Source organism: Stigmatopora nigra, chromosome 4 (assembly GCF_051989575.1).
Source record: "Stigmatopora nigra isolate UIUO_SnigA chromosome 4, RoL_Snig_1.1, whole genome shotgun sequence".
Classification (NCBI taxonomy): Eukaryota; Metazoa; Chordata; class Actinopteri; order Syngnathiformes; family Syngnathidae; genus Stigmatopora; species Stigmatopora nigra.
The window spans coordinates 13,949,155-13,967,263 of NC_135511.1; the positions used below are offsets into that span (position 1 = coordinate 13,949,155).

Here is an 18,109-nt window from a genome sequence, read left to right on the forward strand (position 1 = left end):
CAAATGGCTTAGGAAGGTAATATGTAAAGTGTCTTTGGATGGAGAGAAAGAGCTTGTAGGAAACTTCAAGGCAAAAAAAAGATCTTTAAAAAAAACTGCTGCAGACTTTTATGTATCTTGCATTCGTTGCATTAGTCAACGGCTTTTTCTACTCCTCCCAAACGTATTTCTCTGATCTAAAATCAGATCGGGTCAAACTTTCTTACAATCTCCTGCAATAGTGTCAGGCGAAGAAACGCGACAAGAGGAAAAACACTTCTCTCGCTCTGTAGCAAAAATCAGGCTGGTTTCCCACGTGAAATCCGACTTCAACGGGGATTTTAATTGGCTCTTTACAATCAACAGCCAGAATCTCCTGGAGGAGCCACGTTGAGCAGTCTCAAGGACCGAGCCCGGGTTTTTGAAGTGGCCTCACGCGGAGTTCTGGATACCACTCCGATCACGCACTTTTAAAAAATAGATACAAACCACGGGGGGCGAAGCTTTATGAATTTCAATTTCAATGCGGAAAAGCAATATTTTTGGATGTGTCCATGAGATGATGTGTCTCCTTATAAACGTAATGGACAGTAGAAATGGGACTCATGCTACGATAGATTGGTCTGGAAATCATTTCATAGTATTCAATGAACAAATAATAATAACCCGGAAATATGCTATTTTCATGATTCTGCCTGTGGACTGAGTTAATAGATGTCCAATCCATTTGAAAAAGGGAAGGTAGCAGCAAATGAACCCATTTTAAACGGATTGGCCGTTAAATTTAGGGCCATTTGGGTCATTTTCTGTTTATTCTTTGGTCACTTTCTGTTGATTTTAGGGTATGTACAGGTCACTTCTTATTTATCTTATGTTAATGAATAGGAAGCAACCCAGAAATGTGCCAAGAATAGACTCAAAATTAACTGTAAATGGCATCAAACCCAGAAAGAATGAACACTAGATAAACACTGGAAAATGTTGCTAGCAACCTGTTGATTGTTATAGTTGTTATTTTCTTAAATAGTGACATCTGTTTAAACGAATATGTCGATTTTTGGTGGGATAATATGAATAAATTGTCACATTCCCAGTGGAGTGACGGCCATATTTGGAATAACAGATGAGAAATGAATTGATGGACACAGAAGGAGAACTAATTTGCAGAATGGAACTACTACTGGTATTGTTGGAGAAGATAAACATCTACAGTTTTAGAAAGAAACACACCTGGGGCTTCAATAAGCTGTTTGTAGATTCCTAGGAATGCAGACTCAGCCTCTTTACTCCGCTTGTTCAGAGCGACCACCTGCAGGGACAAAAAAAAATGCCATTAGGGTAAGTACTTGAGTACTACATTCACAAAGCATCATTAATCGGCATTTGGGGTCTTGAAACACTTTTGCACAAGAATGAAGGGCAAAGTTATGGAATGCACATACACAACTTTTCAAGTCACCTTTTGGAATCACCGCAAAATTTACAAGGCTCCAAAAAAATGAAAAAATATCAGCTCAGGAACACCCAAATGTCATTGGTTTAACCGCTTTGGTTTAACGCAAGTGCCTGTTCAATGCTATTGGCGGCAATCGATGACCAATTCAATAGAACTGGGTATGCTGGTAATGAATGATTAATGGTAAAATGCAAATGCGTTAAAGGTACAGAAAAAAAATCTGCAAAGAACCCTGCAGAAAGTATCTAATAAAATAAATCCAGGATTTCCAGAGTGAGTCTGACCTCAATGTGGCAAAAATGTGATCAATGCTGCTATCATTTTTACCAATCACATGATAGTATCTCATAGGAGTTCGAGCCTAAAATTATATACGTACGTGGGTATAACTGATGGAAAAAAATGGCTACATTAGTAAGTGGACTTGAACGGTTTAAACATGATTGTTTCCATGAATGGAGGTCTAAGATTAAACCGTTTGAGGGACCATTTTGAAGGTCATTGATACTAGGTGTCTGTCCCTTTCAATGTCCGTCTAGCACAGTGAACGACTTGAGCGAAGGTGCCATTTGGCCCGCCGACTGTCGACCGAGGCCTCGCTCGGGAGTGACACGGTCCCCGGCAGCACCTGCTATCCTCAGTGGGTGACGCCAAGCAATTAACAATTCATTAGGAGGGACAAAGAAAGTGAATTAGCTGCCACCTGGCTCTTCGGACAGCGCACCTGCCCCAGTGGATATCTAGGTTACATTGGTTCTCCCACCCGCGTGGACCTCAACCCGTGAGTGAAGGGCGAAACGTGCTTCTCAACACCTTCAATTTAAATGATGATTGTCCATAAAGTATTTGCCATTTGGCTACTGATTACAACCCGTCTGAAAATCATTAGGGTCAAGTTTGGCGAGGTCACAAATACGATGTGTGAGGGTAAATATGGTGTCTTTGATTTACTGAAAATGACGGCTCTGGCCATTTCCCCGGGGGAGGCATGACGACTAGATGATGTTTAAAGAAATATCATCCAAATGACTGTTCTTCATCACGGCCACTAGAAGCCGCTCTGAGGAGTTGATGGAAAAAGGCCAGCGCCCAATCAATACAGATGCAATAGTCTAGCTCTCAGGCAGCTCCCTGTTACATTGTGTTGTTGTTTCATTCTGCTTTACTTCAATTTAAAACTCTCCCACCTACTGCTCCCTTCCAGAAAAAAAATATGTTGGTGTTTTTCTTGTGTCTAGAGGCCAGAAAAAGTCTTCAAATTCGATTACGCCTGCCATTAGTAATCAACTACTTGGAAACTATTCGCATTGTCAAAAAAATGCTTGTGATTGATTCATTGTCTATGTCAGAACTGTCCATAAATTTTCTTTTTTAAGCGTCTTAATTCATTGGCTGGCATTGTTGCTGTAAGAGGAACCATATTTTCATGGTTTCCCAAAGAATTACACTATGTTTCTTTCTTTTTGGGATGTTAGGTAAAAGTTCCCAACATGTAGCTGTCTCTAAACTAGGGGTGGGCAAACTTTTGGGCCCGTGGGCAACATTGACTTTAAAAATTTGACAGATGGGCCGGGTCAGCACAAGATACGATACATATAAAAAAGTGCATCCGTTAACAGTACATATAAAACATAAACAGAGAAAAAGGACTAAAGTATTAACATACTCATCACTCATCATTAAAGTAAAAAGTATAAAGTACAGAGTAAAGTAAAAGGAATGTATTAAGAAATATTAAAATGTAAACAAATAAGAGTGGACAGAGCAACTGCCACTGGCTTCCGCTAGACAGCGCCATCTTGAAAAAAAAAACATTATTTGGACAACGTTGGTGGGCCGGATTAAAAGGCCTAGCGGGCCGGATGTGGCCCGCAGGCCGTAGTTTGCCCATGTTCAAAACTCATCGCCGATCCTCCCCACGTCAGGGACATCCTTACTTGAAGAATAAACATCATGACAGCGACATTCCCGAATGCATTTAAAAAAAAAAAAGCAGAAGAACATGTGACGGCAACAACTAGACCTCAGGCCCTCCATCATCCTTTAACAAGAGAACACAGAGATTACCCCAGCAATCACACCATTAACCTGCCTAGAGAAGCAAGCAGGCACATCAATCACACGCACACACACACGTAAGCACCCGCTAAGCGTATGGATACCCCACCCTTGCCATCATCAAAGCGGCCCGGGAGGTGGTGGTGCGTAAAATACGGGTTGATCGGGGAGTCCTGGCCGTTTTCTCTTCGATAATCCACCGCTTGCCAAACGTGTGGTGTTCCCAAAACCAGAAGTCTCCTACTGGCAGATTAATAAAAGCACATATGTTTGTTGTGGGTAGAGGCGAAGCTCCAGGACCTCCAATGTTGGCAAAGCTTCTTTGCTATTTTGGCGTTGTGATACGCTCAGAGCACATTCTTTGTTTTTCCACCCGTTTTGTGATAAAGGATAGGGCCACCGCGGGAATGGGCTTGGCTACATTGCGGGTTTACAAGCGAGAGTGAAGCCTGGGGTAGCAGAATGAGAAAGAGAGAGAGAGAAAGCCAGAGAGAGTCAAAGGAAACCTGTTAGCACGCCTCCATAACTCTTCACACGGCTACCAAGTGGACCACATTGCTGCCTTTGGGAGAAAACTGCTAGGAAATAGTAGCAACCTTTGAGAATATCACCCTTAAATTGAGTTTCTGGGCATTCATTTCTGTCTTTGTGTGCACCTCAGCGAAAAGATGGTGAGAATTACTGGATTTGCCGGACTATAAATTGCACTTTTTCATAGTTTGGGTGGATTTGCGATTTATACTTGGGTGGAAACTATTTTTTTTCTATTTTTATTCTCCATACAGACAACAACGAAAAACCCACTCGACTTCCAGAATCAGTTGGAATTGGTACTTAAGATGAAGACTGACGAAAGCCAGAGCACCCGGAGAAAACCCACGCAAGGCCCGTTGAGAAACTAAGCAGGGGATGGAAGTCTCTATATCAAAACGGTGTGACTGACTTCCAGTGAATGTATGACTGAATTTGTTTGTTTTTGTTCTGTTATGAAATAAACCCGCTTCAAAATTGGGACTCTGATTTAGTTTTTTCTTCTTGTTTTTTTTTGGGCTGGTGCGATTTACACAGGGTGACCCAAAAAAACAGGCCCCAAATTTGGATAGGCATCATCATATCTTGATTTTTCAACAAAAAAAGACTGTGCTGTATTTTTTTCATCACACATCTTATTAAAAATAAACTACTTTTAGCTACAGTCTCTTTATATTCTAAAGGGAGAACAAGAAATAATATGGATCCAAATCCAAGGCCTGTTTCATGTGGGTCACCTTGTATACTCAGGTGTAACTTATAGTCCGAAAAATACAATTTGAACATCTGCTTTGTAAAGATCTGAGAAAACCACCACAACGCAATTATGCAGTCATCAATTACAATCATCCCAAATGATTATTATGCAATTATCATTTTAAATCATCTCCCTCTGCCTTACCACTTTGCCACCTCGGTGATTTGCTTGCGCGAGTCTGAAGGCAATTATTACGACCGGAGCCTTGTCAGGACCAAAAACTTTCCCTGTCATACAGAATGCAAGCTTGGAACATTTTTTTTATTAGCCACAGTGAAAAGAATAAGGGCTTTGGCTCCGGCTTTCCATTTCGCTGCATGTGTGTATACACACACTACGCCTCAAGGTGAATGCGCCTGGTGTTATGGACGAAAGGGGACCGCAATTGTACAGTTCCTTATTCCCTAAGGTCTTGAAATTACCTGTCATCTTCCCCATGATGCAAAGGTCAGTGCACAATCATGGGGAGTCCATCCTACTGTGGAGCTTAAAGAGTGCTGGACCAACCCGCAGGCTGACAGGATGTCACAACAAGCCCTGTCGCACTCTGTGCTTATTAGGCAAAAACTGGATGAAGTGTACTACGAGTCCTTGTCATAACATCTTAGCAAGAGTCAACTGGATCATTGCACTGGCGCAATGTATGCTTTAGTTTGTATAAGAGGAGAAGCTTTCCAATAGAATTGCTTCTTGTAGACGATATATCGTGTTTTCTGGTGTTTGCGGTTCAATCGGGCGCTTCTTTTTGACGGTGGGTTTAAAAGTGATGGATGTGTTTGGTGTGAATGGAGAAGAAAGCGAGTGGTCAACGCTACTGGAACATATAGTAGTCTAGACAGGGAGGGACTAAGCGCCCACACTTGAACCTGGTCGAAATATACTCCCACGCAATCCACCAATTGAGATTTAATCATGGTGACGTGCATCTCGGAGCAGTCGTGGCAACATGGCGCTAGCTGTGGCCGTCTGGGGGTGCAAAGTGAGATGAGCAGTCAGCACACTGACATACATCTCGTCACCGCGTCAATTCGGATCAGCGCTGCCTGTCAATCAAAGCTCTGCTCTCACAAATGCCGGATGCCACTTCTACTCACTCACGTGAGAACGGCCCCTCAAACTAAGGGTTGCTATTCGTAGATTGAACGATAGTCATCCACTCCAGTGCAAATGCACAACGCAAAACCACAGCTTCTTTTTTTTAACGACTCCGTCGCTCCTCTGTTGATTTCAGCGGAATATTGTCGATGAGTCGTGAGGAATGCCAGAGAGCCGAAAAGGTCATCTTTTCGCGGAGACGGCAATTAAAGATGATATCGCAGTAGGCAGGTCTAAACTTTGGCACCTATGATCTGAATACTCCTGCAATACAGTAGCTTGAGAACAATTTCCAGGTTTTAGTCAAAGCCCTGACAAGTGACATTTTACAATGGTACCAATTAGCATCTGGGAATTTAGTAAAAATAATATGGAAATTTATCAGTGGGAGTCAGTATGCTTTTTTTTTTCCAGGACTCTTGTCTCTATTTCTATCTCATCAAGCAAAGGAGGTTTTTTTAGGTAGCAATTTTTCAAATGGAAAGACTGCTGATGTGGTGTGATACGCCCACCAAAGTCAAAGCAAAGTCAACAGCTGAGACGAGACAAACTGAGGGAGTCAAAAATATTTGCAGTCTTTTCTGACTGTCTTTCGAGTTGAAAAGAGACAAAAGTTGTGATTTTTTTTTTAGTGCAGGCTTTCAAGTACTGGCTTTATGCGGCAAATGACCTATACCTTGAGGAAAGTGTGTCTTTCATACATATCCCTCTAGGCGGCGTGTAAAAGGAATAAGGCTGGCTGAAACTGAGGTAAACACAGAAGCTGATGAGCCGAAACAGAGCATACTGACAAGTACAGAAGTGAGAACTTCTGGACTAGATGTTAGTACTAGGAATGTCATTCATTAGAATTGGTGGTACATGGTTACTATTTTCTCCATACTAGTTGCATTCATGAATATTTTCAAAGTGTATTCAAATTCAATAAAGATTCACACTGATCCAAAACTATTGAAATTGTGCAATAAAAAACATTTTCGTTGGAAATTATGATGTCATCAAAGCCAAGGATTCAGTCTGAATCAATAGAAATCGGTAGTTGAGACTCAATGAGTTTATCATGTGATGAGTCGTAACACAAAATTGAAAGTCGGCCAGTAAAGAAGGAAGGAAATTGCGAACAACATGATTCCGGGAAGATTTTACTATACAAGTACACACTGGTGTCATACTACTGATTCATAACCCTACTTTTACGTGTGCTTCCATTAAAATTGGGTCATAGGTGCCCACTGAATGGTAAACATCTCACAATTCCACTTTTCAACTCTCCATAGCTAGTGGAAAACGATTCATTTCTCTTCAGAAAATATGACAACCACAATTTTTTTACCAGTGCCCTTTTAGCAATGCCGGGCCAACAACGCTGGCAAAAGCTTTGTTGTTCCGCTTGCCATGACGTTGCTAATAACTCTTAACTCAACCTACAGCAGATGGGATGTCACAGATAACCGTGCCAGTGAGACTCCAAACCCTCCAGAAAGATTGAACTCTGGCAAGTGTAGATCCATATCTGACCTACAGACATGTGTTGACATGGCTTCTCAAGTTCTTCTCCGTACTAGTCAAGGTGAGACAGCGTGATACAAGAAAGGGAGAAAGAGGGGGCAGCACAATGATGGATAACGCTCTCCATCCTCTTTTCCTTGAGCTCATTGGCAAAAGGCTGGTGACTTTCCAGTGAAGCAATTATCATTGTGGAATGCATAATAGCCTAATTAATTACAGGTGTCAGGACTGCCTTTGTTCCACGGAGGAAGAACATCACTCTGAAGACAAGCACGTGAAACAGAACAGCGTCGACCAACGATTCTTTAACCGTAAATGGAACGCGGCATCTGCCAAACCATCGGCATTTGACGTCATAACCAGGTCAATAATTTGCTTGATAAACGCATTCTTGTCAAATGCCATACTTGGAGTTAAGCCTCCTTTTGTGTCAAGCCGTTTTGGCAGGAACATCAACTACGTTGCCTTTCTGACAAAAACGGGATATCATTCGTCCTGTCAGATTTGCCGATTTTCATTCGTCGTGAAGCAGGAGAATCGGAAACAATTGCCAAGGAAAAAGGTTTTTTTTTTTTAAGAAAGGCAAGTGAATGATGGGCTAACCGGGGAGGATAGACAGCAGATATTTCTGTTATTCTCCCACTCAGGAAAAAGACAAGCATGCATTGTGGAGTGCCCAGTACAACATTATATTAGGAGTATACGTGTGTACTATTCAGTGTGTCGAGTGCCGAAAGGGGGGTGCTGGGGTCATGGCGGTAGGTTGATAATCCCTTGGCGCCTCCGGGCAGTGGGGGACCCGTTGTAGAGTACATTGAGTCTAATAAGAACAGGCGCCACAGTCGTGTGCAGCTCTGCCTTCTCCGACTGCGAGGAGTGTTTTACATAATTAATGACTGTTGATGTTTCCCAGGTAGTCGCCCGGCAAATTTACTACAGACTTGGCTGCCACCGTCGAGGCCTCAGCGGAGAATGAGCGACGCAGGAACAGACATCTTACATTAAAAACATGAATAAAGCAATTTTGTAGTGTCCTGAGACGTTACTATGAGAGGGGATTCAGGGCCGATGAATTCAAACGCGTTGGGAAAAATGCTCAGAAAGAGCTTTTTTGTGTCTCTGAGTCTACAGAGACGTCGCTCTTGATAAGTGTTAGAACAGATTCTTGAATGTTAAGTGTGTTCTTCGAAACGGAATCAAGGGTTTTTGTCGGGGGCGCTCAAAGTGCGCTATGAGGAGCAACAGAAATAGTTATGTTCCAAGCCGATACTCAGTAATGGTATTGCGATCGGTATGGCTATTTTTAGACTATTGGACAGAAACTGGATTGGTCACAAGACCATTTGGCAATCACGTGTGTTTTCTGACCTATGTGCTTTTTAACTATTGTAAATTAAACCACCAGGCAAACACATTGTATTTACTCGCATATAAGCCCCCTCCGAGTATAAGCCGCATTCTTAAAATTGCCTAAAAATTGCCTAATTTTATGATTTCTCTCATACAAGACGCCCTCTGATTGACAATTTTCACCTGCAAATTCATGGTTTTAACATGGAGTGCAAATGTGATACTTAAGAAAAAAATCATCGCACATGGTATTTCTGAGATACTGTATAAATCGAAATGATCATCTGCTGTATTGCATATTCCAACAGGGTGTTACCTACACGTAGACAAATTCAAAAAGGAAGTCAGTTGACCAGTACAACCAGGAAGTTGGTTCGTAACAGTCTAGTTTTGTTACACCATCCCAAATCACCAAGTGTCTGGATGCAATAATAGCATGAGATACACATTATGCAGGTATCAAGGCTGATATTTTAATGATCGACCACAAGACCTTCGATCAGCCTTAACAACTATTGAGATATGCTGACATAGTAAACACTACCAACAAATGTATCAAGGCTACCCGCATCTTGCCAGTCTGGGCACGTTTTACCACGTTAAGATGGCGGTGCCCTGAGCAGGCAATGGCAGGAACAACTAAGTGAGTTTTTGCACGTTTTATGCAAGATACAGTTTATTTTTTCTTGAATTTCATTTTTAAACGTCAAAATACATTTTGTTCAGCGTTTTATTTGTTTATCTTTTTTTCCATTTTGAAATAAATGACCGTATTTGCCAAATTGTTGTTTCGTCTATGTCAGCTTGTAGTTTTGTGCATGGTAAGTCTAATTTGTGCGCATATAAGCCGGTATATATGCAAGAAAGAACAGTATATGTGGCACTCCACTAAAATTTTAACTTATTGCCTGCCATTGATGGTAGTAAACGTCTCGTTCAATTTGACTTGGTGGTCTAGTAATAATGATTCGCTAGACAGCTAAATATTTCAGGTGGCGCTTGCTCTAAAATACGGAAGAACCATTGGTCTACGTGCTTTCAAAATAAAAGCTGACGGCTCCGTATGAATATTCTCATCGGAATGAATCAAGATGTCGATTTTAATGAGTGAACTCGGTGGGCTGGTTTGAAATGTTCGGGAGAGCTGACAGTCTAGTTAGACTTTGGGGCCGAGAGTATTGCTGGGAGGCAGTCCATATTTATACTAGAGCGTGTTAAATTAAACATTTAAACAGAGCAGCAAGGGAAGGCTATTTTTTACTGCTCTTAGCCCACTACTCATTATTAATTTGTAATAACCTTTAAGGCTTTTTGATGTCATGTATATTTTACAGAACGATATCGCTCCCAGTCAAACTCAGAGCAGAATTGTCAATGACAGGTCTTGGATGCTAGTAAAAATTATCCATTAGATGAGGAACAGGTGAGGGAAAAGGACCGTTTCTAGAGTTTGAATGTTCTCGCTGTGTCTGTGTGGGTTTTATCCAGGTACTCTGGAGTCCTCTCACATCCCAAAAATATCTATACTAGACCGGTTCAACTTTTTAAATTGTCCCTAAGGAAAAATTGTGTCAAAAATCAACAAATGAAATAGTTCTTAGTTGGAAGGTAGCCATCTTGATGTTGTCCACAACCATATAACCCTCGAACTGCCACTACCTCAAAATTTGAATGACTTAGTGACTTCAGTTTTTTCAGTTAAAAAGCGCTGTATTATATATATATGATTAAAATTTCAGTTCAAATGAATTGGGGACATCCCATACTGGAAAGGCCTTATTCCTCTCTTAGAGGGCTAGCCAAGGCCCATCTTGATATCCAGTCTGATGGGAGGCCTTCCATGCCTGCTGGATGCCAGCCTAAAGCTCATGTACACTGGTGCCAACACACCACTAAAGCTGTAAAACAAATGAGATCTGTTTGGTTAATGTACACTGATTGACCCCTGCTGCCAGGCATTTGCTAACAAGTCCTTGTGATCATTCCAAAATATGACAGATGTGGGTGGGAGGTCATTTTAATTGGAGTAAGGGGTTAATGGATTCTGTTGGGACAATACGATGGACTCTTCTTCCAATGTCAGATTCTTTTACAAATCTAAAGACCACAACTACTCAAATAGTAAAATGTAAATCAGATATAATTTCTCCAAAATCCATGCTGTCATCATCGTAAAGCTTCCATTTTCGTAACAAAACAACTTTTAAGCGAGCTTTATATACACATATATAGGACCCGACTTCAATGGCGGCCTACAGTTACGTAAGCCACCATATGCACAGAGTGTAGGACAATTCCATGCGGGTTATAAATAAAGAAACCTGACGCACTGCTGCAGCCACTCAGGTTCGGGCAACGTCTCACTTGGGATGTCATGGTTCTGCAGCGCTATCGCCTGTGCTATTTAAAGGCTCTACCTCGTTAGAACATCCGTTGCGAGGAAGTGGGTAAAAGAAAAAAAATAACAAATGACATTTCGTTGACCAAGCGTGAAAAGAACGTTCAATTGGGGACATTCTATTGTTGACCTAAATCCAATGCAATAACAATTTCAGGGGGGTGAAACAAGTACATATTATTCCATGGCTACCTTTGCCGGTAGTGCGGATTGTGCAATTTTGTACAGAGAGCCTTCCTACAATACACTACCGGGCTGATTTAGTTAGGGGATAGATGCCTGTCCTTCAGATGAATGGGCTGAGATTGGTCTCAATATTAGATGTAATAAAACAAGCCCATCGCTGGATCTCATTGAACCTTCATTTGTCCTTCATGTGTCACCCAAGAAGAAGTACTTGTATGTTCACGAATACATACACAAAAGAACTCAAGGACGGGTATTCTTTTACAAAAACTAAATATCACGTAGTTATATACATTGAGTGGTGATTAGCTATTAAGTATACACGGGGTATAGATTTGATGCTTAATACGCTAGTCGCAAATGTTAGGAATTTCAGGCAAGCATGAAATGCACTGTAATGTTTACGTATTTGAATTTTTCTGGATTTTCAGTGTTTTAGGACATCTGTAAAAAGTATTTTAGGTTGAGAATTTGATTTTTTTTCCTATCTTTAAATTTCAATATCCCTTTCTTGAATTTAATTCATGTTTAAGCCGTATAAAGTGGCAGTCTGAGTGTAATAGAAACTGAAATTTTCATAGTTGGCAGTCACGGTATGATTTGCGACAAGAGACATGAGGGACGGAGAGAGATCACAAGAGGGGCAGATTTAAGAAATGTGGAGCCTCGGGGAAGGAAAGCTTTTGGAATGAGAGGACAATGCACAAATATACTAAAAACGTGGGTTTGAAATTTCTGGATTTTTGTCTGTATCTCCAAAGCAAATAGTCCACACTTCACTACACTTTGACTTGACTTTGTACTTTATACATTTTACTTCAATGATGAGTGATGAGTATGTTAATACTTTAGTCCTTTTTTTCTGTTTATGTTTCCTATGTACTGTTAACGGATGCACTTTTTTATGTATATCGTATCTTGTGCTGACCCGGCCCATCTGTCCCATTTTTAAAGTCAATGTGGCGCCCAGGTCGAAAAGTTTGCCCACCCCTGCTATAGACCATTATTTATGTCACTGGATATACATATTTCAAACCCCTTCCTTCTCAGTAAACACCTAAATACATTCCCCATTGCCATTTTTCCTGCCGCCAACTTCTACTACAACTGAAAGCGTACCTTAGAAGAAAAAGTTCGGACACCCCAGTTATCCAATCTTATCAGTATCATCATAAGAAGTTTCAATGCCAATTAGAATCCATTGAAGAACTAACACGATTTCGTCCATTTCCCTCGTTGTCTTGTTTGGCTATATGGTCGCTCTTCCACGCTAACTGCTAGCATCGGGACAGTGAAGAAGAGCCACCAAAAAAAAAAAAAAAAAAAAGGTCCTTCAGATGAAGAGCCGCGACCCTTCCGCCAAATCCAGCGAGACCCAATTACAAGGATGTGGGCGAACACAGATGTAAAGTTATGGCTTTAATTGAGGATGTGTTTAACACTCTCCTCAGGCCACTGTGGTCACTTTACAGCCGTGATAAAACAGAGAACTCAGCGTTGGGACTTATAACACACATGTTTGTGACCAAAGCAGAGCTCACTCTGATCGTTGCCTTCACATCTTAAAGGCTAGCAGATGTGATTAGTCCAAGATAAAATGCCCAAATAACAAGATGATGTCTTCAAAATGTTCCAAACTTCAATAAAAAGAATACGTCGCTAAAGTTTCTTCTTCTGAAGACAAAAAAAAGAAAAACATTTCTCCCTCTTGCAGCATCTCATTCCAACAAAGCCACGTGTTAATTAAAATAGTGCTTAATCCCATATTCCAAGCGTTAGCAACGTGTCAAGTCATATTATAAACAATCGGTCCTTATGTTTGGGGTGCTGGTGACATTTGGAGGCGCTATTTCTTCAAGCAAAAATGTTCCCTTGGTAGTAATTGGCCTACTTTGTGATGTTATTCTTTGACTACCCAGTTTCTTCATTATTTAAGATATTTGCCTGGACAAGCATTATTCCCAAGGAGCGAGAACTCACCGAGGAGGGAAGTTGCGTCTCACTTTTGCAAGGTAACAGCAAAAAAAACAACAAAAAAAACAGCAGGACCCACCTTCACGGCCCCGTGAATACAATTTAAAAGAAGAACAAAAGTTCAAAGACTACGCCCGCAGCTAACTTTTCTTCCTTGCATTATTTAAGATAGCTCCATTATTTTTATCAATTCATCGATCACCCTCCAGAAAGATGAAAATGTAAAAATAATGAGGCCGATGAATTGCGCTGCAAAAACACAGATGTGCACAATTAAATTATCTATCCGAGAAGAGGGAGGGGGAAGAAAAAAAATGCAGACTGTTTTCTAAAACAAAAAGAAAGAGAAAGGGAGCAGTTAATTTCACTGGCTGCATATTTTTAATTACCAGATCAATCATAACTACATACTGCAGCTCAGCAAAAGGAGAAAAAAAAGTGCAAGTCTGAATGAAAGACAATAGATTGTCTTTAAACTCGTTCTATTGAAGTCTAAATTAAAATGCCAGGTAATTTTAGCAATACTTTTCTTCAGAACGTTCGGTGATTTAATTAGCATGTGGAGATTTTACCTGAATGAAACTTCATAGGCGAGACTCCAAGAAAAAGGAACAAAAAATAGGTGGTATTTCCAATTTGAATCGCAGACAAAATTACTTTCTACATCGATTGACTCATTCCAGAAATGGAGGACATTTTACATCCCATAATGTTCAATTTTGGAATAATGGAAATGCAAAATACACCCCAAAAAATCTAAAAAATGTAAACAAAAATGAGATAAAAGCGCTTGAAACTATTTTAAATAGAACCGAATCAATCTGGTTTAAAATGCCATGTTTCCATTGGTCAATCCTAATGACCAACTGGAATTTTAAATAAAACTATTCCAATTAAAATTATATTTCATTTTTTTTGTGGCAACATTTGTTTGAATAAGCATTAAATTTCAAACATTAATTATTAGCGGTTCTGGCTTAGTGGCAAAGTAGTTTTTCCCTAATGCAGAGGTTATGGGTTTGATTCCCTGCCCTGGTAACCTCGTCTAAGTGCTCTTAAATGTTGAGATTCTGAACCTCAGGTTGCTCTTGAATGGTGTTTCATTGGTAGGTAAATAAAAGTATAGTTTCTAAATATGTTGACTTAAAAAGAGGAATTGGGGGTAATTTTACAAATCAAAATGTCGCCCAATTCCGAAAATGGCTTTCACACATAGAACTTAGTGTAGCTTGGAATTCTGCAAAAAAAAAAATGGTGTCCCCGCACCTGTTCTATCCGTTCCTCCTCGCGTGCATTTTCCCTGATTCCCAAAACAGTGATTTGACTTCTTCTGGCATCACCAGGCCAGCAATTTCACACATTTTTCAATGTCTAATCCGACTACGACCGACGTGACAAGCACCTTCGGCGGACAGAGCTTCTCCACTAGGCGTAGGTGAAGAAATGCCGAGGAGATTCGTTACCGTCTGATGTCTGCGGGTGTTTTGGTGAGAGTTCAGGAGACGGGAGGCCATGGCCTGTCTCTCCAGGTGACCAGAGTTTAGGGAAACAGATGTAAAACAAAGCCGATAGCCAATAGAGGCGGGGCAGCCGGCGCCATGCGTGCGTTCGTCCTTAAACACGGCTAACATTTGCACAGCGGCGGCAGTCAGGCGTGACGTCTCCGGGCTCTGAGGTTTGTGCTGTCAGGTCGCTAGAAATTAAACCTGGCACTGTGGAGCACAATGTGCTGAAACTCATCAATTCCGCATGGCTTGAGAGCCAAATGCCTATTTATATCAACCCCCCGCTCCCCACTTTTTTTTTTTACCTGGCGCGCAACCTCAACTCTAAACACGCATCCATAATGATCAACACACCAACGGGGCACTGCTCAGGACGGAAAAATAGAACAATATAGACATACGCAAATGCACCATCAGATCACAGTCAAGCAGAGAAAGAGAAAATCCATAGTAGGAAAGATGGCGTAAATGTTGAGGAATCTTTGCATAAACCCCGCCCACTTTCAGCTATATGACAATCAGAACATGGAAACAGGTTTCATGTCAATATGATACTTTTTCAGACTATAAGTCGCACCTGAGTATAAGTCGCACCTGAGTATAAGTCGCACCTGAGTATAAGTCGCACCTGAGTATATGTCGGACCTGAGTATAAGTCGCTGAAGACAAACAATTCATAATAAAAGGGAAAAAAATGTGTATATTGCATTTTTGAAACATTTCAGAAACCAAACGTCAAAGTAACAATAGTGAAATGGAGAAAAACAGGCTAAATACGCATCTGTTAACATGTGATTTTCAGATAACTATAGAATCCTCCCCCCAAAAAACGACGTAAAAAATACATATATAAGTCTCACTTGAGTATTAGTTGCAGGCCATGCCAAACTATGAAAAAGTTCTGCTTATAGTCCAGAAAATATGTGACCGCTATTCTCACCTTGTTTAAAAAGTCTCAGTAAAATATAAAATATGTCAGGTTAGTACACAGTTGAGGTGCTGTGACCCTGGACAACCGTTCCATTTTCTCAAAAGGCCCCTCGGGGAAATTAATGACCTACTCCGGGCCTTTCAGAAGTATTGCACACACACAAAAAACAAATCCGGCCTCACCTGAATTTTACACAGCTTGAAGTGGTGGGGCGTGATACATTTCAGCCAAGTGAATTTGTTTCATCAGAATCTTTCGAATAAATATAACTGAAAAGACATTGAATTTGGGGGGGGGAAGTAGCTTTCAGTGCAAGTTAATAACAGATGAAGACATGGACCCTCTGGAGAAGATGTAAACGGCTCAAGGAAAGTATTATCTAAAGTCCAATTACCCTCCTTTGCCCTGTCTCTCTCTCTCTGTCTTTCTCTCTGTCTCTTCGCAGTCCTTTCTATGAAGAGGACGCTAGTGATAAAGCTGGTGCGGAGAGACCTCGGTTTACATGGCCCGGGAGCCCATTATGTAGCCCACAATGGGCTGGAAGCGCGACGTGCTTTGATTATGTAATGAGCTCAAGGGCCTGGAAGTGAGTGGCTGCTTCTGCTTCTGTGGCTGGTTGAGGACAAACGGCCAAGACGCAGAGCGTTAGCAAGACTCCTACCCTAGTTGAACTCTCTAAATTAAGAGTGTGATTGGTTGTCTGTCTCATTGTGCCCTACCATAGGCTGGCCACTGATTTAAGGCGTCCCTCGCCTGGTGCCCCTTGTAAGCTGGTGATAGGCTCCAACATTAATTCATTCGTTTTATGAACCGCGTCATCCTCACAAGGTTTGCAGGGGGTCCTGGGGCTTATCCCAGCTGACTCCGGGGCATAGGCAGGAGACACCTGAATCGGTGGCCAGCCAATCGCAGGGCACGAGCACGCAGACAAATTAAAAACCCTCAAACTCGTACCTTGGGGCAATTTAGAGTGTCCAACCAGCCTACCATGCATGTCTTTGGAATGTGGGAGGAAACTGGAGTACCCAAAGGAAACCCATGCAGGCCCAGAGAAACTCCACACAGGTAGACCAACCTGGATTTGAACCCAGGACCCCAGAACTGTGAGGCCGACGTACTATTCACTGCTGGGCTTAGATTCCAGCACCCCATGCTAAACCCTTGTTGGAAATGAATGTTTAATTCAGGAGAGTTATTGGAAGGTAAAATACTCCCAGTCAAAATGGGAGACTTGATCGACTTGCTAGTGTAAGAAGATAAAATAGTACATTAAATGGCGCCCTTAAAGGATGCAATGGCATGACAAAAATTCTAAAAAGATGTGGTTTAGTGGCAGCAAAATCTGGCTTTGAGGAAATCCAGTGAAAGCAGCGCTTTGAAATGGCTGTTGACGCTCGTTGGACCCGAGCCTTCCCGCCTTGCCGTCTTCCCAAGTTAGCCATCCACTTGAGCAATCTGTAGCTAATAACCGCAATGTTTAGCCCATAATGAAGATCTGTCTTCATTGAGCTGGAAAAGCTGGTGCACGGCCAAGCGTTTTACCCACCGGCGCAGTCCCTCATCTATGAAAGTGCCATAGAGCCCCTCAGACAATTAGGCGTGGAAAAGCTTTATGACCGTTGGACTCAGTGAGCGAGCGGCGCTCTCACCGCCAGCGTCGCCGTGAGCGTTGGCTTGTGCAGAAAGGTAATTACGAAGCCTCTCATAATGACACAGAGGAAGCTTGCGTCATAACACCCACAGCCTTTTATCACAGGGCTGTAATTAATTATCATTCCTCTACACTTGGATTCATTCCACCACTCATAACGTATTCATACATTCAAGAGAAATGTTCATTTCCTTCAGGAATTCATCAAAAAAGGAGGACCGAGTGTTCATCTGGCAATAGATGATCAAAGAGGGCGTTTTTCTACCTCGCCACAAGAATCAGACCAACGCCAAGCCGCTCTACGAAAACACTTTCCGACATCTAGACTCGGGTCAGGTCAATAACCTGCACTTTCCATAACGGGAATCATCCATCAGCCGTCCATTTTCTAGGCTGTTTCTATCAAGGTTCGGGTCATGTGGAAAACTGCAGTCTTTCCCGATTGGGCGTCCCGGCACTGATCGGCGGGCAATTGCAGGGTAGAGGGTGATTACACAATAGCTTTTTGGTGGAAAAGTGATTTTTTTTTCGTTTTTTAGTGACGGGGTAATGGCATTTGGGGCCTGGAAACGTAAGCGTTTGAAAAGAGGTTTTTTGAAAAGGAGAGCAATGCTGTTTGTATTGACAAATGTGTATGGCGAGAAAGAAAGTGGGTGGAAAAAGTATGTCAAGGTTTTGAAATTCAGAGATTTCAGCGCCTCGCAGGAACATTCGGCATATTTTGTCGAG

At 41.6% G+C, this 18,109-nt stretch overlaps 1 protein-coding gene across 4 annotated transcripts in view; it reads right to left on the bottom strand.

Moving 5' to 3' along the window:
- The window catches only part of LOC144195758 (homeobox protein cut-like 2), an 82,896-nt gene that overhangs the window by 25,935 nt on the left and 38,852 nt on the right, over positions 1-18,109 (bottom strand). For all 4 annotated transcript variants that reach the window (XM_077715580.1, XM_077715581.1, XM_077715578.1 and 1 more), the window contains exon 4: positions 1,210-1,288. In XM_077715580.1, coding sequence (XP_077571706.1) covers positions 1,210-1,288 — 79 coding nt within the window. The remainder of the gene's footprint in view (positions 1-1,209; positions 1,289-18,109) is intronic.